The 22,691-nt window shown below is 45.8% G+C and overlaps 1 protein-coding gene across 3 annotated transcripts in view; it reads right to left on the reverse strand.

Annotated features, from left to right (window-relative positions):
• Positions 1-22,691, reverse strand: part of SFXN5 (sideroflexin 5) — a 196,478-nt gene that overhangs the window by 114,730 nt on the left and 59,057 nt on the right. For all 3 annotated transcript variants that reach the window (XM_006261298.4, XM_059721418.1, XM_014597100.3), the window contains 6 exons: positions 19,433-19,459; positions 17,316-17,370; positions 15,478-15,503; positions 11,168-11,221; positions 6,599-6,655; positions 4,617-4,682 (listed from right to left, as the gene is read on the reverse strand). In XM_006261298.4, the coding sequence (XP_006261360.3) occupies positions 4,617-4,682; positions 6,599-6,655; positions 11,168-11,221; positions 15,478-15,503; positions 17,316-17,370; positions 19,433-19,459 (285 nt within the window). The remainder of the gene's footprint in view (positions 1-4,616; positions 4,683-6,598; positions 6,656-11,167; positions 11,222-15,477; positions 15,504-17,315; positions 17,371-19,432; positions 19,460-22,691) is intronic.

Genomic DNA, 22,691 nt, shown 5'->3' on the forward strand with positions numbered 1-22,691 from the left:
AGTTTTAAATAGCCTTGTTACCTGCTTCACCTGGATTCATAGATTGTAGAGTTGGAAGGAACCACAGAGGATCATCGTGTCCGACCCCCTGCCCCGGCAGGAAGGAGGACCGAGGTCAGACGACCCCAGCCAGGTGACTATCAAGCCTCCTCTTGAAGACCTCCAAGTTAGGTGATAGCACCACCTCTCTTGGAAGCCCATTCCAGATCCTGGCCACCCTTACTGTGAAAAATTTCTTTCTGATGTCTAACCTGAATCTACTGTCCAGTAGTTTGCACCCATTAGTCCTAGTTACACCTCACTCTGGAAAGTAGTGCATTTCCAATTCTCTGTTGCCCTCCCTTGATAAACTTGTAGGCGGCTACAAGGTCTCCCCTCAGTCATCTCTTGTGAAGGCTGAAGAGATCCAGATCCCTCAACCTCCCCTCATAGGGTCTTTCACAGAGGCCACTAATCATGTGAGTGGCCTTCCTCTGAACCCTCTCCATATCCTCCGTGTCCCTCTTGAAGTGCGGCGCCCAGAACTGGACACAGTACTCCAACTGCAGCCTTTCCAACGCCGCGTAGAGGGGGAGCATCACCTCCCTCGAATTGTTGGTCATGCATCTGCTAACGCACGCCAAGGTGTGACTGGCCTTGTTGATTGCCGCGTCACACTGCCAGCTCATGTTCATCTTGGAGTCAACTATGACTCCAAGATCCCTCTCAGCCACTTGATTCCTCAGCCAAATCAAGTATATATCATATGCCTTTGAATGCAAGTATATATATCATATCAAGTATCTATCATATGCCTTGAATTTAAGATGCACCCAAATTTTCTGAATCTCAATTTAAGTAAAAAAATAAAACAGCAATTAAAGACATATGTACAAGAATGCAACCTCTTTGGGGCATAAGAAGGTTTTTTAAAACCTTTTTTTGCCTTTTTCCCTTTTTAAACTCAAATTTAAGATGCAGGACATTGTTGGAAGAAATATTTAATTCTAAGCAATGCATGTTATTTTTCAAGGAATACGACATGGGTGACAGTGCAATACCACCTCATTTTTCTGCAAAACTTATCCTGAAACAATGTATACCCCTTAATGTTAATATTCCAATCATAGGGCAGTTTCTGTAGCAACAAGTCATTGTTTCTTTACATACTAGGACTTCCAGATTTTTCTGCTTGTTCCTCATACCTCTTGCATTTGCATATATGCATCAAAGATACCTTGCAGTCTGCCTTGCCCATTTTCCTCCTGCATCTTTTTGCTGTACTAACTCATCTTGAGAATTAGGCTTTTTCTCTTGGTCCTTGGCTCTTGACACTGAAGACAAGGTGCCAGTGGGTTTTCATCCCACCCCTATGAGACCTAGTTTAAAGCCCTCTTCAACAGGTTGGCCATATGATGCCTATAGATGCTCTTCCCAATTTTCAGATCAAGCCCATCCTTTGACAGCTTTCCCAGAATGTCAGCTGTTATCAAAGGATCCAAAGCATTCCCACTGATGACTTCCAGAATGCATTTGTCCCTTCCTGGGCCTTTCCTTTTAACGGGGAAAACGGATGAGAACACCCGCTGTGTCTCAAACTCCTTTATCTCCCTACCTCAAACCCTGTGGTTTCCTTTGATCCATTCAAGGTAATTTCTGGCAGTATCACTGGTCCCCATGAAGACAAGCATGGAAGGGTAAGGTGAGGGATGGCTGGAGGAGGTCCGGCAATCTTTTCTTCAGGTCCTGAATTCAAGCTCCAGGCAAGCAGCACACCTCACCAGACTCCAGGTCTGGGCATCAGATGGGTTCCCTCTCCCCCTCAGGACAGACTGCCCTGTCTTTTGGTGTGGTGAGCATGAAGCCCCTCTCCTTAGCTTTATAATATTCCAGCCTTCTGGTTTGTGGGGTATGATTCTGGTCCCTACCACCCATTATTTCTTCTTAGCCAGTTTCACTAGTATTTCCAATTCACAGAGGCTGAAAGCAGTTGCTACCCCTTTCCGTGTCTCCCAAGATCTGGTAATGCTTCTTCCATGGATCACATGATGCCCCTTGTCTTCCTTGTTCTTCATCTTGTTCTGCACCATCCTCTCATGACTCCTGTGCAGGAAGTCTTTATTCTCTCCCACAGTGCCCAGGATAGTTATGCCTCCAGTCCTTACCCTTTTCCCTCAGATATAATCCTGAGTTTGCACTTGGTATAATAAAGTCATCTTTGCCTTCAGGGAGAAACACAAACATGGCCCAATCCATGAAATCCTCTTTGTTCTCTTCCTTCCTTTGATGCCTCTTAGTAAGAGGAAGGAGAAAACTCTCAGTCTTCCCCTGCTTCTTCCTCAGGCAAACTTGCTCATCACCCACCAGACAATGACTTCCATACCTTAGATGAACGGAGGCCTGGAAGTATTTTTCTTCTTCTATCTGAGGCTCTGAAGCAAGTTAAAGTAACTGCCTAAAGTAATATTATGCTATCTCTATTGAAAGGTCCTCGGCCTTTCCCCCAAAAATGTAACCCCACAAAAGCCAATGCCAGACGTTGAGAACAACATGGTGTTACAAACTCTTCTAGCACATTCCCTGCCCAGTACCAATGGTCTCTCCCTCTTTGTGGCCAGCCAAGATCAGCATAATGAGCAAGCCGAATCTCCTACTGTAAAAATTCATTTACTCTTTATGAGGGCAGACATCAGGCAGCCATGTGCACCACTAGGAGCCCCAGCACAGTTTGGAAATCCCATTTGCTCAAAATCAACTCTTAGAGGTGGGGTTTAGCAATCTTCATCAAGTTGTTTTTGTGGTTTACTCACAACTGAGTCACACAACACCAGCAACAACCTTGCCAATGCCCAACTGGTAAGACACTGGTTGGTAGCACTTTGAGCTAGTGGCAGCAAGCCACTCCTGGACTCGTATGCTTTCCTTCATCGGTGCATCCTGGCACGCCAGGACCACAGCAAGCTCCTTGCACAGCTCTGCGGAGATTGCCTGCAGAAGTTCTGAAGCCAGTGCTAGTTATCCCAAGTTTAGTCCCACCACCTCTCCGCTCTTGTGGTCTTGCTTCAGCACTGCCGGTCAGGGTAGGGAGATTCACTTCTCTTAAAATCCACATCAGCTGTCTCAACTCTTACCACTTCTGCCTGCAGCCAGTGACCTCAGCAAAGCCTGCCAGTTCCTCAAGGTGGCGAAGCTGCTGCCAAAATGCCTTCTACCATGCCTCGTTCTCTCTATCTGTCCCCTGTTGCCAAGATGCGAGTTGCATTAATGCCAGCACAAAGGAACAACCTGTTATCCTGAGAGGGAAAGGCCACAAACAGCAATGCAGAGTGCCAAGCCAGAATCACTGTAGTGTACTGAGCTGGCAGGCTAAGAACACTTCTCCAGTGCAGCCTAGGAAGGTCAGACAACTTCTCCCATATCTAGTGCAAAATAATTCAGAGGGCATCGCCGCTTAGTGAAGCACCAAGAGGAAGTCCTAGCACTTCACGCATCATAGTGCAGCACCAAAGCAGACATGGTGACCTGGTGGAGTAACAGCATCCTAGATTAACCGAGGTGCTCAGACATAGGTTAATTGTCTAGTGAAGAGATACATGGTAAAGAAGAGTTATTTGGAAGTTTAACACAGTAGATTCTGCCTTCCAGTCCCAACAACTCCAAAGGCCTTTATCAACTCTACATCCCATCCTGATTGATGCCCTTACTCAGGTGAGACTTGATACCAAAGTCTGAACGCAGGATTTTTATGCAGTACTTTAGAAAAAAGCCATTTTTATGGGAAGGGTGGAGGCCTGCTGGCCTAAGAGCAAGAAGTGGGGAGATGTTTCAGCTGGGACAAGGGAAATAACTTTTCCTTACAAGAGGTGCTATGTCATCTCTACTGTTTAAGTGGTGGGGTGGGGGGAGATCTTGGGTGTTTTAGGGTTTACTTGAAAGTCCACCACGAAAAGCAAAATGGTGGAATTCTTTCTGAAAATGTTCTTACTTGATCTGAGGTAAGGACTTGGGGATTTGAACTTGTGCATCTTGGGAGACTAAAAATGATAAATCCAGTGGTTAAACCCTGATATTGGGGCATGCGTTCTTAAGGTTTTGTCTTTATTGCAGCCTTAACGCCAATTATAACTGACGCACTGCACTTCGCTCAAATTCTGTCCATATGCAAAACCCTTTGGTCATGTCATGGTGCTTCCTAACCCGGGTCAGCTAGTCTGTTAGTGGAGCAGAGGTTGAGTTAGCACAGAAGATAACACAATTACTTCTTGAAGCCCATATTATTTTCCAGTATGGTCAACTCTTACTTGAAGCTGGTTAACTTGACAGGAGCTGACTCAAGCATAGGTAAACTTGAGTTAATTTGGCAGAGATACAAGTAGTGTGTAATTCAGAAAGCAAGTACTAAAAACTATTTTTATCCATTGGAAGAAGACCTGCGCTGTTGCAAAGCTGGTCATCCATGGGCAGAAAGCCCTGACAGCTGAAACTTTTCTTCACATTCATCCTAAATCAAATCTATTACATGAAACACATTTGCCATTTCAAACAAAGCGTTCCCAAAAAACATTACAGCGTTAATACTTGGGGGAAGTTACTATTTTAAGAAAGATGTATAAATATGTATTTAAAGCGTTACCCACGGCTATTGAGACAGCACTTATGACAGCTCCCAAGTAGCCCTGGATGAACTTGGATGTCGGAGAAGGCTTTGGAAAAAAGAAAAAAACATAGTTTCAACACAGAGTTTGGGTTATTTAAATAAATATGACATTTCTCAATTAAAACAAAACAGTTAGTTTCATTCTGCCACACCTGCTACATCACATGTGGCTCCATTAGCTAGTAGGAAGGCAAAAACAAGAGGATTTGCCACCTAATGAAATAAGTTAAAGGGCTTGGAAAAACACCTAACACGAGAAACTTGTTCACTTCTTGTCCTAGGAACGTTATCTGTAAGTGTATTGCTAAATGGAAGAGATGCTAACATGATTACAACAAAGCCATTTGACTGAACTATTAGTCCTCTGTCGGTTATCTTGACTTGAAAACTCTTTTCAACATCAACATTTCATACGCAGATCAGACGGCTTCTAATACAGCTTCATATCTTATGACATTGTGAAAATTGATGCAACACCATATAAAGTTGCGTGAGAGGAAGAACCAGGAGCTAGTTCTGAAGCAGTTGACAGGGACCTCTCTAGCACGGTAAGCTGAGGAAAGTACTTATCCCCCAAGTCCTACTCAAGGGTCACATGTGCAATTATGTGGTCTTTTCTTCCCAACAACAATCCAAGTTATGGGATTTTTTTCTTTACTAGAGGCTAAGCTAGGCCTGGTTGGCAAGAAATGACTTCTCTACTGGCTCAATCCAATGGCAAAGAGCAGTTGAGACAGGACATTGGTCTGCCCTGCAGAAGAACAAGATCTTTAAAAAAACAACCCAATGACTCATCCGCACAAACTGATGACTAGGATACATATTGGAGAAGAGAGGTGTGCCATCTGCAAGAAGCCCAGCCACCCCGCTTTTAAACATTCTTCAAAAAAGAGCATTTGTAACTGAGAATATGGTCAGGAGATACCAACACAGTTTGCCTGAAAACTTTGGCTAGAAAATTTTCCTCTAGGAAAAGGGACAGGCAAACTAAGGAGCCTTTAAGGACTTCCCAGGGATAGTCATCCTACTGCCACATGCTCGAAACCTGTGTGAAGGAACAGATGAACTACCACTGGCTCATCCTAGGAGGTGGTTCTTGTTTGCTGGCTGGGTTAACAAGACTGATTCAAGTATCTCTGAGCAGAGGCAACCAGGGTCTGGAACCAAGGTCTCCAAATCTGGAGGAAGATTGTTATATTACTTGAGTTAAGCATAATGTCAAACCCCTGAAGGAGATAAGTTAGGACCTGCGAGGTCTGGAAGAGGAAAGCTATGCACATTGCAAGAGTCCATCCAAGCCTAGCAGCTCACTGGGCTAGTGTTGTTAAGATGTGTACTTCCACAGCCAAAACCACACCACGAAGCAATGAGGCTAGCATGTTGCTTGCATCACCTGGCACCCATTTATAGGTGGATCAACTGGGGAAAGGACTCATGAGTCCAGAGGCACGGTGAGGCACTTTAACCCAACTGGTACCCAACTCAGACTTTATCAAGGTCCCTTACATGTTACATTTTTCCAGTGGAGGGCAGCCTAGGAGGCTGCACAGTCTGGCTGAGTCACCAGGCAGCCAACTTGCCAAGCTACTGATAATACCCTGTGGGCCATAGGTTACAAACCTGCTTTAACTACTTTCCCACTGAGCTCCTATTCAGAGCACAGCAGAGCTTACTCCTGCCTGTATCACCTGAATTCAGCCACCCCTGCTATTCTAATTCAAATTTCTCTGCGCTAATATTTAGGATGCTTTGTAGACTGGAACGAGGCAAAACCAAGGACTAGACTGAAAACACAATACTCGTTTTACTTATCAGATAGACTCTATAACTTTAACGTGTCATTATAAGAGAAAGGGCAATTTATAAATCCCTATGAGCACCTACCCTGAAGTTCCAGATTTATGCTTTTATCATTACAACAGATCAAACCCACTGCAAACTGCACGTGGAGAGACTGCTCACCTTTGTTGCATTTCGGTTTGCATAGTTGACACATGCGTTGTGGCTCTGGTTCAACCACTGAAAAGGAAACAAAAGGAGATGGAGAAATAAAACAACTGTTTACAAAAGGGAAAAATGAATGCACCACCATCCCTACCACTGCTGCAAAAAACCCAAACGATACACATGCAGACAGGAAATTCTACCTTATCCAATTATACCCCCTACTGGGGCAGGGATATATTTTGTTACCCAAGCCAGAGAATTCAGTTATACACCTGTGATGGTGAAGAGAGGAAAATTAATTGCAGAAATGTGCATTATTCTCCCTCCACACACGCGTGCACACACTCCTCCCTCACTGACGTGTTTTTAAGGTGTTGTGCCTATTTGGGGTCTGACCTGATGTTCTTTCAAGTCAAGGGGAGTCTTTCAACTGATTACAAATCGACAACAGATCAGGCGCTAATTATGGCACAGGTTAAGAGGGACATTGTCAGATAGTTTAGATGGAGAAGTGAAGCTTTTATTAAAGGTTTACAAAGTTTCCTACTCACAGGAGCATTCCTGCTACACTTAAAATACCAAAGAAACCCAGTAAGCTTGAGTTCAACTTCCCATTGAAGCAAGGGTAAAATAATGGCTTTGTGCAATTATTTACTGCTGTTCTTGCAGTAAAGCCAAGAGGATCTAACAGACTCCAGAGTCCCACTGTGCTAAGCACTGTACATACAGGTAGTGAGACATGTCCACAGCTATCTTTTTCTTGAGGGATGGAAACTCATGTCTTCTGGATGGAGCCCTGAATGGAATAAATTTCTCTGTGGACCATTGACCAGCGTCCCACTTGCCCCTATTAACTATCTGATGCCCACTCCTGACATTATGCCCTCTATTCCGCAGTTGATACCATCTTTGGCCTTTCCCTTGTCACAAGCACTAAATCTGCACGCACAAGAAAACAGACCCACCTAATATTTAAATGCTATGATAAAAAGTAATCTAGCGCTGGAAAGATCAAAATCTTCTTTAAAACTCCCTTTCTTTTTATGCATTTAGCATCAATGCTGTGTAGTGACTTTAGACTGTTCTTCCTGCTCTGTTCTGGAAATGGCAGGATAGGACAACAGGCAGCCAGTCCTTTAATCATCCGTTAAACTCAGTGGTTCTCAAACTGTGTGGAGGTTTGTTCAGGGATCACAAAGGGCTCTATTTGGTATTTCAGGCTGGTCTAACTGATATTTCCATCCTCATCTTCACTGCCTGCAACCACAGGAAAGTAGTGCCATGTTCCTGAATTGAAGTGCTTTATCCACAGCAGAAGTTGTGAATGAAAAGAACTTGAGTTCTTTTCACATAGCAGGAATCACAAATAATAAGCTTCAGTTGAAGAGTATGATACCACTGGCTCTTCTCCAGCTAATGGCCAGGACCTAAAAGGAGAGAAAGGCTTGAAAAGCAGTTACATGAGGGCAGACATTGACAGAGAAAGGCCATATTGGGCAAAGCAATACTGGTGACCTGAAAGCACTACTAGCAAACTTTTCACGTCAAGGAACCCGTGGGATACTAGAATTCATCCCGTTTGTTTAAAAATATGTAAATATATAGGATACTTTTTGCCAGTAGAAACTGGGACTCTGCTCTGGTGTCCACAAGCATCTTTGCCGGTCTCTACTTATCGGACACTGTAGGAGAGGTCCAGAGAGCAGAGGTAGTGGGAGCTCTGTAAGAAACCCTGCAAACAGTGGGAACTGAGTTTCAAGAACCCAAGGCAAAGCCCTGGAGCAGTCACAGTGCAAAAGCTCTATGACATCTACCAATCAGCTCAAATACATAAAACAGGTCCAAGTTTTGCCTCATCCTCTTCCTACCTTAAGCAGTCTTTAGAAGGGGGATAGCTCTGCACTCCACTCCCTGGCTCCGCTGTCTCTGGAGAAGGCTGACTAATGCCCTTCTGGGCTCTTCAGGGGGCACCTGGATGGCTGCTCCCCCATTTGCAGTTGCCAGAGGGTCAGGCAGTCAGGCCCAGGCCCTACTTCTGGGGAAGAGCTACTGGGGGGAGGGCACTGTGAGCATCCCCTTCCTTCAGCAAGAGTGGGACTCAAAAAGGCTTCAGTGGGTCCCATTGTTGCTGCTCCGATGACTGCTTACTTCAGTCTGGGGCCTGATATGCCCTGGACTGCAACGTGCACATTCAAGGTGCTGTGGTTAAAGTATTGTCAATTCAGGTGCATGGGGCTGCTCTCCTCCAGCTGCTGGTCAGAACCTGGGAAACAAGACCGAAGAAAAGAGAGAAAAGGGGAAAGAAACAGAAAGGAGTCAGAAAAAGGGAACAGAAAGGGGCCAAAACAGAGAATCAAAAAGCTGATGGTGAGGCAGGGCAGAGGAAGAAAAAAAAATGCAGGGGATGGGGGGAGCAGAGGGAGAAAACACCACTGGAAGGGAAAAATAAGTTCTCTCTTTGGGAAGTCTGGTATCCCTCATGCTTTTTGTTCTATAAAACAGAGAGGGCACCTGAAATTCAATGCGAGGACTCCCAAAATGAACCTCGGATGCGAATGCTGTGACTTGAGGCCGCGCGGTTTGACGGCGGGTCCAGCAGGTCATCACGACTAGCAAGTTTGAGAACCACTGAGAGAACTGCAACTCCCTAAGTGTGATCCAGGCTGTCGGAGTTGCCGGCTACAGCCCTTCCCTCTGTCGTTGGCCAGCTCTGCATCTGGTCACATCTGAGGAACCAGACACAAAATCTGACAGTCTGTCACACAGCTAGAATCCTACATTTCACATGCCAAACTCTGCTGCTGTGTAAGCACATGTAATCACCAATGAAGTCGGTGTGGCTCTATAAATTGGCCTGTCATGATCCTGTAGACTGCTGATTTTTTTTTTAAATACTCTTTTCAGTTCCAGATAAGGATTGTGCCATCCTTCCTGCCATCGAGTAGCTGCACTGAGGACTGCCACCGATTTCCCCGAGACTTACTGTGCAGTACATTGCTGTGGGCAAGAAAAACTGGCCTTTTATGAGATTCTCAATTAAATAGGTCCTGTGCTCCCAATCAGAGCCCTGGTTAAGAAACGAACCTTTTGTGTTCCCAAGAAATACAAGATTTTCCCTTGACTCTGCAAAGGGACTTGCAGGGGAGGGAGGGGGTGGGGATTGATATCAATGGGAATGTGCTCACATAAGAATATGATTAAGGACTACTCCTGTAAGTAAGAGTATCACTGCTTCACTGAAAATCAATGGTTGTTTTGCAGTTGCCTTCAGGAGGCATTGGACTAAACAGCAAGTCCTCGGGGGTACCAGCAGTAGGAGATGCAAACAAATATACACGTCTCTAGCCATAGTGCTATTAAAGTCGCACACCGTACAAGACCCAGCTTTAGCTGTTGAAACCATGTGGTCATAATTTACTGTGCTCAAATTAAAACCTACAAAATCCTAGTATTGCTCATATATTCAGACTAGACCTCAATGCCGTGACACTTAATGCCATGCCTTACTTCAATAAATAAAAAATTTTAACCATGAAAAAACAGCTTCTGACTGGATGTATTCACTGTTTCAAAGGAACAGGAGACGGCAACAGGCCTCCCAAGCCATTAAGGCCAGCCCTTGCTTTCGCAGGCATTAGTTTGTCCAACAGGAGCTACAAGAGCCTCTAAGTCAGCCGCCACCTCACAACGCAGACACAAAGCACCCATCCGAAGACCTATGGCACGTTACATGTTAAGGACAAGAGAGACAAGGGCACTGCCAATGCCTTTACCACGGCACTGGCAGAGAACATTAGGGGAAAATATTCTCAGTTGATCCTAAGAAAGGGATCACACCGTGACATGCCGTATGTCACAGAGGAAGATAAGAAACATCAATGGCCCCTAAACTGGGATATCTACTATGGCCAAAACGCTCTCCCCCCGCCACACGCACAGAAAAACTAAATGAAAAACTTACTGCAAAATATTAGCCAAGACCCCACCTGTCTCCCGTACTGTACTAAGCAGGCAGGACTGGCGAGGAACTCAGCTCTGGAGTCCCTGACATGTATGGGCCAGAGTCACCTCTGAAGACCCACTGTATCAGAGACCTCTTAGGACCCCCCAGCCCTGTAGATGAGTTTTGTCCACAGTGTATAAAACCTGGAGCCTGATCTACCTGCCAGAACATCTCCCAGAACAGCAGAGGTGGTAGCAACCAGGGTCTAATCCTCAATGGATATTGCACCTGGTGTCATCATTTTCACCTGGGTGAAGCACAGGTAAAACGCGGCCCTTCGCATTTAGTTCCATTTGACACGTCCTTCGCAAAGGTGTAAATGATGACACAAGTGGCAGGCCAGGCCAGGCCCCAGGGGTTTTATTTGCAGCATACTTTCCTCCTACCCCAAAGTTTCCAATTACATCCAGCCATATCCTCTTCTTATTAACTAGGACGCTCTTGATGCAGAAGGGTAATCAGGAATGTGCCTTAGACAAATGGTCTTGATTTTGGGGGGCCATGCTGCAGATGCAATTCAACGACGCTTTTCTTTTTGTTACGTAGTCCGTAGACTCAATGCTGCGGCAGAAGATTGTTACCTGCCAAAAAACAGTGGATGCCAGCGTCTGGTTTGGCAAGAGAAGACCAACAACCTGGAAAAGATGGAAAAAAAAAGTAGCAGCACAAATACACCAGTTTCCTCCTTGTGCTTTCTATCCATTAAAACAATGAGTTTTCTTCTATCATCTTTTCATGCTTTCTTTAATTTGTGTGTTTATTCCACCATGGGTGGCCAGAGTATTAACAAGGAGTAAGAAAATGGAAAATCTATCTGATCTTTCAGTATTTATGAACTACCCCATGCCAGAACCTGAGCACGGTTAAAAGAAAATAATCAATAGGCATTTACAAAGCAGGGTTCTCGCTGTCTGTCTCTGTCATTCACTAAACCCCACTTATTTGCTCTTCATTTCAATCCTCCCATCTGTAAAATGGGGGTAACTATTCAGATCATAAGGTTTCATGGGCCTCAGTGACTTTGTAATATGCTTTGAGAGCCTCAGATGGAACTTGTTCAAGAAAGGTGAGGTACAAGTAGTGTTGTCATTTTGAAGAGTAGCTCACGGTCAGAGGTTACACAGTTTATACAACTTAGTGCCAGAGGTTACACAATGAACAACTATTGATAGAAATTCCTCGTGGAATCTCTCTCAAAATCAGGGGTGGCCAGCCTGCAGGTACGAGTGCCACGAGTGGTGCAGGCGGCCTGCGTGGCATGCAGCAGATCAGGAAAGGGCAGGCAGCACACCAGCGAGTGGTACAGGGAGCAGAAAGCAGAGGAGCAGACTGGGCATGGGGTGGGGGGTTGGCGTGGCCTTTGAGGAGAGCCTGGGGCTTAATGTGAAAGAAATCAGATTTTACTCTTTGAGAGCAGAGGCTTGCCCTCTGGAAGCAGAGGATACGTTCTGCCCAGAGCTGCAAGCACTCTGGATGTCCTCATGTTAGAAGTCCGTTTCATGGGGTAGAAAAAGAGGAGAAACCTACAACTCTTTAAAGACCCCACTCTCCACTGGAGGATGCACAAAGTACAATGGAAAGGCTCCAGGAGAAAAGACTGCTGCAGCGCGAGGGACTAAGAAAGGAGATGGGAGCATATAGGGAGGAAGGACCTAAGCCAACCCATTCAAAACGTTTCCCTGGGAAATGAACCTCCAGCTAAGAGGCAGGTCTGAAGCATCACTCCTTTGCAAAGCTGTCTTCTCTTTCCTTCGAGCTCCCTAGTTCTTTGGTAATTCTGCAGACAGGCAAGAGTGTTTCCATAATGTGAAGATGATCTATTTTGAACATGGCCAAATGGAAAGCCAGGTGCTTTTCCTGCATGGGTGCGAATGACCTACTTAAGAGAGGATCCCAGTCTGACTGATCAACGGTGGGATGCTACTTTTGGTAGCACTTTCCCCTCTGGGCTACGATGCTGTAGACTCTCTCATTCACTTTGGACCAGGCCATTGGATTCCTCTCTGACTTTATTCCTGCACAAGCCAAGAAAAGTAAAAGTCTCTGTAACAGCACCCCCTTCCACCCTCCAACAAAAAACCCTAGTCACAGGGAGGGGAGATAAGCTGTAAGCTATAGAAGTTGCACAGGAGAGAAAGACCCTGAAAAAGGGCATGAGAAAGGTTGGGCTGGTTTAGTCTGAGCCCTCCTATTAGCTGTTTTTCCTCCTAACCTCTGCCTCACCTGCTGAACCCCAAACCAGGGAACCTCACATCAATTGACTCTTCACACCCCAAAAGACACATGCCATAGTATCCATTCCCACTGAATTTAGCTTTGATATTTCTGCCACAGTTGCGCCTCTTTGCACCAAGTTTGAATTTAGCCCTGGGGGCAACTGGGTTAAAGAGAGTTTGAGGAAGAGGCCCCTTGCCAGGTTAATAGTTTAATCTTCTGAAGCTCAGAAAAATAAAAAATAAAAAAAGAAAGAGGGAGAAGGAGGGAGGGGGAGAATAGGAAATAAATAAAGAACACCCAAAAATCTGCATGACTGAAAGAGGCACGTTTAATGCAAACTCTCCATATGTGCAAGAGTCTGTCAAGGAACATACAGCTTCACTTTTAATTACTGTCAGAATTTTTTTTAAAAAGGATCTAAAAAGGAAAACAAAATTTAAAAAAAAGCCCCTAAACACCAGAAATGTATCAACCACCAATTTTAATTGGCTGGCAGGTACAAATGGTTGTCAGAGGCCTCGCAGCCAGGGGAGAGAGATTTTCCCCTAAAGAGCTGTTGATTTGGAAAAGAGGTACAATGGGAGGAGTCTGCGAGCGGGTTCTTTGTGTTTGCAAACCCCCAGTCCTTGCCTGGTGGGTAGAGAAAGTGGATTTATCTGTGATTCCATGTGAACAAGAAAACTCAGCTTTTATCTGCTGCAGTATTGTCAACTTCAGTGTTCAGAAATGGAGAGTGAGCTGCCACCCACCCGCCTCTCTCTGGTCCCTGCCATCCACGGTATCACTTAAGCATGCATTTTTTAAAATTTATTATTTTCTCCTTTGCATTTGAGCCTCTTGTGTCCAGCTCCCCAGCCTCTCGGCACAGCCACAGATCAGATTCCCCCGTAATCAGATGGCCTCAGGAGCTCAGGCTTTAGGGAACAGGCCAAGCCACCACAGTCTGATGGTACTTGCCTGTCGTGCATTACTACCCAGGTGCTTCACAAGGGGAAGCAAGTGCCTTCCACCCTTTTACAAATGGGGCAGGATTGCAGGAGTGATTTGCCCAGGATATCCCGCGGGTCTGTGACACAGCCAGGAATGAAACCTCTGGCCTCCTAGCACAGTGTCAGGTCATTCATCACGATTAAGTAAATGAGAGTAAGCCACCTCCTGACTCGATGCCTTCTTCTCAGCTAACTAGCAAATTGCCCCACTGGCTATGCCTGCACTGCACTAGACAGCGCATTTTAATTTGCCTAGGGAAGCAGGAGGAGGCAGCTTGGCAGAGCCCCGTGCTAACGTAGCTGGCCTGTTCCCAGTACCTGAGCTTTACCTGCTTGAGGTAGCTCCGGTTTATCTGCATGCCTAAATGGTACAGCGTAGACAGCCCCACAGCCTTTTCACTTGAGGAAATCCCATCCCCCTTTGCTCAATGCAAGGCTCAAACAGTTTTTATGCTAGAGCAGGCTGCCAATTTTGTCACTAAATTTCACAGATCGATTGGCATAAATGCTACATTTTAATTTTAACATTTGAAAATGGTTTTTCCCCCTCCTTAAATGACAAGAGGTTCCAGTTTATCCTTTGCAGCAAGTGAAATTGGGCTCATCTGACAGCTCGCAGCTCCTCTGACAGCTCTGGATTTGGGCCGATTTCACTGTCAACTTCATTGCTCACTCGTTTTTGTTTAACCTTTTCTTCTAGAATGCCCCACGCAAATTACCACCAAAACGGCACACGCAACCACAACAAACACCAGTAGCTGCGTTCACCTGTAGCTTGTGCGGCCACGTTAACTTCTTCCTTGAGAAAGCCTGCCGCCCTCGAAGCATGGGCCGTGGGCCTCAGGCCACTTGTAAACCACTGTAGTGGCACAAGCTAGTGGACTGAGCAAGCGTGGAGGCCAGATCAGACTCAGATTTTTTTAAAACATGGCTCTGACAACAACTAGTTTTGTGACCATCCCCTTTGCCTCAGTTTCTCCATCTGTAAAATGGGTTCAACACTTAGCCACTTCAGACAGAGAGCATATGGCTTAACTGCTGCTTCAGTAAGGGAAATACAGTCAAGCAGATCATTATTCAAAACAAATGATATATTCAAACTGAAAAGTGAACGAGAGGCAGATGTAGCAGAAACTAACTAATGGGCAGTGAAGGATCATTAGCTATAGTAAGAAAGGATTTTAATTTTCACTGAGAGAAAGAAACACGTATAGAGGAGAGGGAGGAAGCTGTGGCTCTCGGGTTTATAGGGCCCTTACTGATCTTGCCCTTCAGAAGAGGCTGCGGGCTCAACAAGAGGAGAAAGGACCTAAGCAAGAGCTGCAAAGGTTATGCTTCACGGGTGTTCACCGCACCTTGGCCTCTTCTTTGGAGCAGGAGTCAGATGGAGGGTGAAACAAAAAGCAGAGACAAAATACAAAAATAGCAGGAGTGCGTGTGTGGAGTGGGGGGTTGTGGGGTGAATAATATGTAACAGGCAAACAACCTTAAACATGACAATCTCGATCCATCAGGGCACATTTTGCACAATGAAACCCTTGCTAAGGCGTGATGGGAAAGGTGTGAACATTTTGTGAATTTGTCACAGCCAAGTAATGTGGAATTTGGAGAATTCTATGCGAGTGCTAAAAAATGCATTTCCTGTTACACTCAGGCAAAGTGGGGAGAGATGCTAAAATACTTACGATGGGTGTTCCAAAAGGAATGTAACCTATTAAGAAAAACAAAAAAGAGAAGATATATGCATTTTAATACACAGAGTTTCAGGGGATAATCACACCTGAAAGAGCTAACACTGCTACCATGGCAGGATGCGAGACACTGGGCACACTGCTTACACTAGTTTCAGGCCAATTTAACCCCAGGGGAGCTGCTCCTGATCCAGGGGGAAAACTGATACTGTGGTCCTACTGTTTTTACCAGGTGTCTGCCCCATCCTCTGTATTCCTCATGTGTTTTAAGAGTTTCCCTAGGATTTGAGTCACGATCTACATTACAAAAGCTGTTTCCATATAACTATGTCAACTAGAGGGGTGATTTTTTTTTAAATTAATATAATTATACTGGCATAAACCCTAGTACAAATGGAGTTGTACTGGTGTGCAGGTGCCTTATACTGGCACAGCTTAATTCTCTTCCTAAATCTGAGTAAATTTTACTAATAAAAGCACTTTTAAGCTAATCTAGTACACTGGGTGTAGGGTGCAGACTGCTTGCTGCTTTAGCTATTCCAGTACAGTTAGAGTAGCAAAACTTTCTCCTAGAGACAAGTCTTTATCCCAAACCACAGTGAGCCCCAGTCATCAGATGCTCCATATACTGCCCTCTGCTACAGATTCTGATCTTCACAGTCCTTGTCATTTCAGGGGCATCTTCCAGCAAGGGACTTGGAGCAAATGCTCACAAACGCAGTTTATGGACAGGGAAACCAAAGCTCAGGGAGCTGGATCAGTTAATCAAAAATTATACAGCAGTTCAGTGGAAGAGCTAGGACTAGGACCCAGTTATCCCAGACAGTTGCCCTTCCTCTCCAAAAAGGTTTGGAGGATGAAGGCATCAATCGTGCTGCTTCGATCACATGCACAGATCCTTGCATCACATGCCCCAGCTCAGCACTTCTGAAACAAGAGGAAGGAAGGTCTCATCTAAGAGGCGCTGTCCTCAGGGACTGCCCAAGGAGCCCTGCCATCAGGAGCCACTGCTCCATCAGGCCATCTCCTGTACTGAAAGAGGGAACACCAGGAAGGGGGGGAAAGAGGTGAAGCTGATTTAATAATAATGCAGCAGCAATTCCCTTAGCCCTGTGCAGCTCGCTTAGGGCACATCATAAAAGTGGTGCAGACAGACTCTGGAGGAGGAGGATGAGGACGGCTGCAGCTCACCCCTGGCCTGGCCTGGCTGGTGCCTGGCAGGAATCCTGGCTCCATTACTGCTCTACTTTGGTTCTCGCACTATGCTCATCACTAGGGACCTGCCTAAGTCACGGTGAGACAAAGGGTTTTTCGTGGCCCCTGCGGAGCTGCTTTGGCAGGCATTTTGTGGTGGTCCCACCCCTCACCGTTGATTGGTGAAGGGCACCTTCACTCAGTCTATGCCACTACCCCTTTTTTATTTGGTTGATTTTGTGGGAAATCACAGCCAATGCTTGACTTCCCAGCAATCACGGCAATCGAAGACAACATTGTTTTTCGTGGTTTCTGTGAAACCACAATTTCGGTGGGTCCCTACACATCACCCCAAGTGCGTGACCCACCCCTCGGAGAAGAAAGCACTGAGGTTTTTAGGCAGTAGGTTTCTCTTCAGGCCCCAAGGTTAAAATGAATGCTGACATTTGAGTAAAGGAGGCCTAAATACTAAGATCACGTGCACTTTAAGGATTAGTCAAGCTAGAGTCTACATGCAGATGCTTCGGTGAGGCTGAGAAGAGAGACAGACATGGGCAAAAACAGAACAAAGCCTAGTGCATTATTTTGGGTCAGATTAATCAGACAGATCAATGCCTTGGTTAGAGGATACACCATACCTGACATTCTGAAAGGCATGAAGATAGTCTCATTTGTATCAGGATGTATGATGGCCTAGAAAACAAACAGCAAATAGAAAGAGTGAAGGCATGGAGATGGCTGGCAAACGGGAGCGAGACTGGCCCTTTTCCTGCTGCCCCTTCTGTCGAGTATGTTTAACCAGAGGGCAGGGGTGCACGGGTACCCATGTCTACACAAGAACAGACAGCATGCTGCATGGGGCTCAACATTTTCAGTAAAGTCTGTTGGAAAGCCAACCCTGACTTAGCTTTCCTGCCCTTTTTTAAAAGGCCTTTACATAATCTAAGATTGATGAAAAGTGACAGACTGGAAATGCTGGAAAGACTGAAGGATGGATTATTATGGACAGTAGTTAGGTCCATAAAGACTATGCAAACCGCCTTAACTAGAAACAACCCATTAATTAGGACAAAAGCATTCAGTCACTATATCCCATTCGTTACTTGGTGGTGCTACTGTATCTGCGAAAAAGGCCAGTTTTGATGGTGGGCTGTTTAATCTGGGTGTGAAGGGAATGGACAGACAATCACATGCCCCGGGGTCATTTATATGAGCTCTGCATACCAATGCAAGTTAGACGCAGATCAGGAACAGACAGACATGCAACAATCCTGCAAGTGCACACAGCCGGTGCCTATTTGTGCACCTTACCAATAGGCAACAGGGAAACAGGTACTGGCCTACTGACCCTAGGATGGATGTGGGCAGAAGAAATTTAAACCAGTGTAACTTACAGCAGCAGAGTTTATAGCCAATCCGTGCAGGGGTAAGTCTAGACCAGGTTTGGATGAAGTTACCCAACTTTAGAGGTTTTCATTATCTGTCTGCTACTTTTTTTCAACTGGTGTAAATGTGTCAGGTGCCCATGCCTCAAGACTAAACTAATTTCATTCCAGTCAAGCCTTTACCAGAGAGTTATTCCCATCTCCTGGCAAATGGACTATACAACAGCTAGCAGCTGAATTAGTGGCCAGGCAGCTTGCCTCTTCCATGCATACATTTCTGGTCTTGACATAGGGAAGTTTTTGAAGAAAAAAAAAAAGCAATCAGTTCTAAGCAACTGCTCAGGACAGATTTAAATATTATTCCAAAAAGTTCCTTTGGGTTCCCCGAGTAAATGCAGCTGTTCAGAAGTTCTTGCAATTATAAAAGTAAAAGCACACGTTCTGAAATGACGGATTTTATTTAACTCTTCCTTACTTTAAACATGATGGCCCATCTCCCTCTACATCTAGCTATACATGTTTTCTGGAAGGGAGGGCGAACACAGTACCCATATCTCACAACAATAATGGAAGATTTTGCCTACTCCTATGTACAGCAGTTTGACTGCCAGGACTAGGGACAGCTGGGAATTTTGCTAAAAAAATCCAGCAGAGGTGGACTAAAATTGCAATGGCATAGTCAACCGGTGCTGATGACAAAAAGTCTTCAAAAAATCCTCTTGGTTCTAATATAGGCTCATAACATTTCTTCTAAGGGTATGAGACCAGTTCAGTGTTCATGCTAACAGGCCTTGGCTTCTCTGCTGAGACTCCCAAGCCTAGGAGACAACTGGAGGGATTTATTTTGGTTTGTTGTTCTGTTTCTTGGAGGTTTTTAATTTTTTTATTTTACACTGTGGACATCAAGACCTGGAGAGAGTCTACTCACTTGTTCTACTCGTGACCCAGCCATCCATAACTCACTTAGCTTAAGCTACACTTGGATCCAAGCTGGTGAGGCTACACCAGCATAGAAAACTGGGGTACATGTGATGAGAATCAGGCAGAAATTCAGGATGTTCCCAGTGAAAATATGGCAGAATTTATCATTCCTGAAGAATGATTAAACTACTCAGTGAGAAAGTGGAGACCAAAAGTCTCTTGGCTAGATAGGTGGAAGAAAAAGACAACACAAAAACATAAACACTAAAATAAAATTAAGAATCTTGGGCAGAAACACGTTGTTAGCATATGCATTTTCTCTGGCAAGGCAGTAGAGCAGCTGAAAAACCTGCAGTGGAGAGAAGAGCAACACATTTTTTCCCCATTTATAGAAAACAGAAAGGAAACAGTGACATTTAAGAGAAATAAAATATTTAAAATCACATTACCTGCTTTATTTTTTGAGCTCCCCACAGCTAGAAAAAATAAGAGAGAACATTAAAGACGTCAGCACAGTGGCCACATGATCCGAGAACCAAAGGTTCATACAAAATCAGAAACATCAGATCTCTGACCTATTACAATAAAGAAAGGAGAATTGCTCCACAAAAAAAGCTACTTCTCTACACTTCTTAGAGGTATCTAAGACGTAGTGACCTATTCTTCCATTTTCATCCATACTGGGCGCGTCTACACGTGCAAATGCTGCGGAGTGGCCTTACTCTAGAGTAAACCCACCGTGGGCAGGTGCTTACACGTGCAGGAATTCAGGAGTAGATTTGCTGCTCCTGGCTGCAGTCTGCTCCCACCCCTTCTGGCCCTGCACCAGCCCCCTACAGCAGCCAAGGGGAGCTCTAGTCTCCCCCTGGGCACTAGCCCAGGAGCTGACACAAAGCGCAGGGACTGGGAGATTGCTCCCTGACGCAGGGAGCTGCCTGCTGCTGCCCGGTGGCACAGCCCAGGTGGGGACAATGTCTCCCTGCCCCAACAGCAGGGAGCTCCCGGTCCCGGCTCCTTGACCAGGGGCAGGGGGTTTCGAAAGAACTGCAGGGGAGGGGCAGGTCCCAGCCCCTTGCCCCACCGGCAGATCAGGGCTGGGGGTTGAGACCTTTCCGAGCCGCATGCCTTGATTGCCTGATTGGGGCACAGGACTAGGAAAAATATGCAGGGCTGGGACCTGCCTCTGACCAGGAAAGCTCCCGCCCAGCAAGCTCCAGGCTGTGCAGCCTGGAAGTGGCTGGGGACTGTCCTGTTCTTTCTTCTCCGCGATTGCAGAGTGTGGGCTGGGAGCACCCTGCTGCCGGGGCAGAGGGACACTGTCCCCACCTGGGCTCCAGGGGCAAGGCCCACACTGGCAGCAGGCAGATCCCAGGAGCAAGGAGCAATCTCCTGCCCCTGGCTACCTGGCTGACTGGGAGCAAACTGGTCAACCATTTACACGTGCTGTACTGCGCAGTCATTACTCAGCAGTTAATCTGCTGCTTGCCTCACTAGCTGGAGAAAGCAAAAGATCCTCCAGGCAAATTGAATGAGAGAGAGGCTGGAGCCTGGCACTCCTTAATTGGACACGGCTTAGGTGATGCCACACCAGGGGTACAAGAACAACTCAACTATGGTTTCTCTCTCTTTCTCCTGGGGTGGCTGAGAGCTGCACAGATGAGTTGGGAGCTAGAAAACCTGCTCCCCATGGGGGCAGGTCATGCCCCGCTTCACTGGAGGGGCAAGCAAAAGCTGTGTCACGGGAAAGCCTTGAGTAGAGAGAAAGAAAGTCTGTCTTGGAGTTTGAGACTCCTATTTCCTCCCTCTTCCCCCTCCCCTTTTTTTCCTAGAGTTGGGGTATTGATCCCTGAAGCAAAGTGATCAGGAAGGGAGTCCTGGCAGTTTTGGCCGCACAAGCCTTGGGTGGAATAATATGATGGGGGTCCCAGCCTACCTGGACATGGGTAAAGCCTCCCCAAGAGGATGCCACCTATAGATTTTGCTTTGTGCTTAACAGTGTTTTAAAATGATATTTCATGTTTTCTTTTGTTTCATTTTCTGTAATAAAGCGAGTGTTTGCGTTTACACTGCTTGCAAGGAGGGGTTTGTTTATACGGGACACCCCAGCAAATTTAGTGTTCCCCATTTTTCTGGGTGGGGGCTCAAGCCACTGGTATAATTTCTGGGGTACCCCGAAGTGTGAACCCGGCCCTTTTTGCTGCCGACTGATGGCCGGCAGAAGGGCTACGCTAGCTTCAACAACGTGAGCAACCCAGTGGCTGCTTCCCACAAACACTGGTACAACAGAACCAATCACCATTGGAGAACAGTTATGGAGAAGGAAAGTATCACGAAAATTCACACCCACATTTATTATTTTTTGTAATAGTCATGCTGGAAGACCTCAAGTGGGGGCCCTGTTCAGCCAAACATACAGAACATACATACACGGTCCAGGCTTCAAACAGCTCATGATTTACATTAAATAAAAGATGCAACAAGTAAGTGTTACTAAGAAAGAGGAAAGGAAGAGGAAGGGGAAGGAAGATGGGATGTGACAGATGGCAAGCCATCACTTCCAAGGCCAGAAGGGAACATTGAGACCATGTACCCCAGGGCTGGCCAACCTGTGGCATGGGTGCCTCAAGTCGGCAAGCATAGTCTGTGTCTGTGGCATGTAGGGATGGTACAGCAGCGTAGTAGCAGATAGGGCAGGAAGCAGAAAGCAGAGCATCAGATCAGGCAGGAAGCTGAGCAGCAGACTGGGTAAGGGAAGGGCATCAGCGTGGCACTCAGGGAGGGCTTGGGGCTAATTTTTGACGTGCCTCCCAAAAAGGCTTGGCCCCCACGGATGTAACCCAACCTGCATGGCATGGCCAAAAGACTTCCCCCATGTAATTCTTGCTTTAGCGTGAGTACGTCTTAGAAAAACATCCATGCTTTAATGCAAGTTTCCACGGATGGAGAATCCATCACAACTCTTGCTTTAATCATGAATTGCCCTCACTGTTCAAAATATAGTCAGAGTCTGAATTTGTCTTGGGGCCAATCGCTGCTATGCTGAGCAGCTTTCCATTGCCCCATGTAGGTCCTTATAGAGATGGGAATCAAGTTACCCTTTAATGTTACCCCCCCGCTATGTTTAACGGAGCCAGCTCTATGCATCCGCATGAAGCATATTTTCCAGGTTTTTAACCGTTCTTGTAGCATTTCTCTAAACCAGTTCCAGTTGTCCAACATTTTTCCTGAGCTGGACAAAGGCATCCCAAGAGCACCTTTCCAATGCCAAGACAGTGATGACAAAACCTGGCTGGTCTTATGTTTATTAGGCCAAACATACCATTAGCCTTTTTGGTTCACATTCAGACGATTATCTTCTCCAAGCTCTGGGTGCAAGTTGGTGGTTTGGTGGCTTAAGGTTTAGGTTTTCTAAACCAGGTATCTGCCGCATTCCTTCACATTGAACTTGGTCCTGCTCTTGCACAAACGGTCACGGGGAGTAAGGTACCAACTCCGGAGAAGGAAGGGTAGCAGAACCTGGCCCCACGTTTATACCATTCTACACTGTCTGCATCGGATGCTTCACAGATACTTAAAGGGAAAAAGAGCTGATCTTCAAAATATTAGACAAAAGTCACCTGCATTCAAACAGAAATCTCATCAGGTATTTCTACCAGAGCTAAACATGTTATACAGCAAAGCACAATTAAGATTAAAAAACCCAAAAAC

The sequence above is a fragment of the Alligator mississippiensis genome, chromosome 2 (genome assembly GCF_030867095.1).
Source record: "Alligator mississippiensis isolate rAllMis1 chromosome 2, rAllMis1, whole genome shotgun sequence".
NCBI lineage: Eukaryota > Metazoa > Chordata > Crocodylia > Alligatoridae > Alligator > Alligator mississippiensis.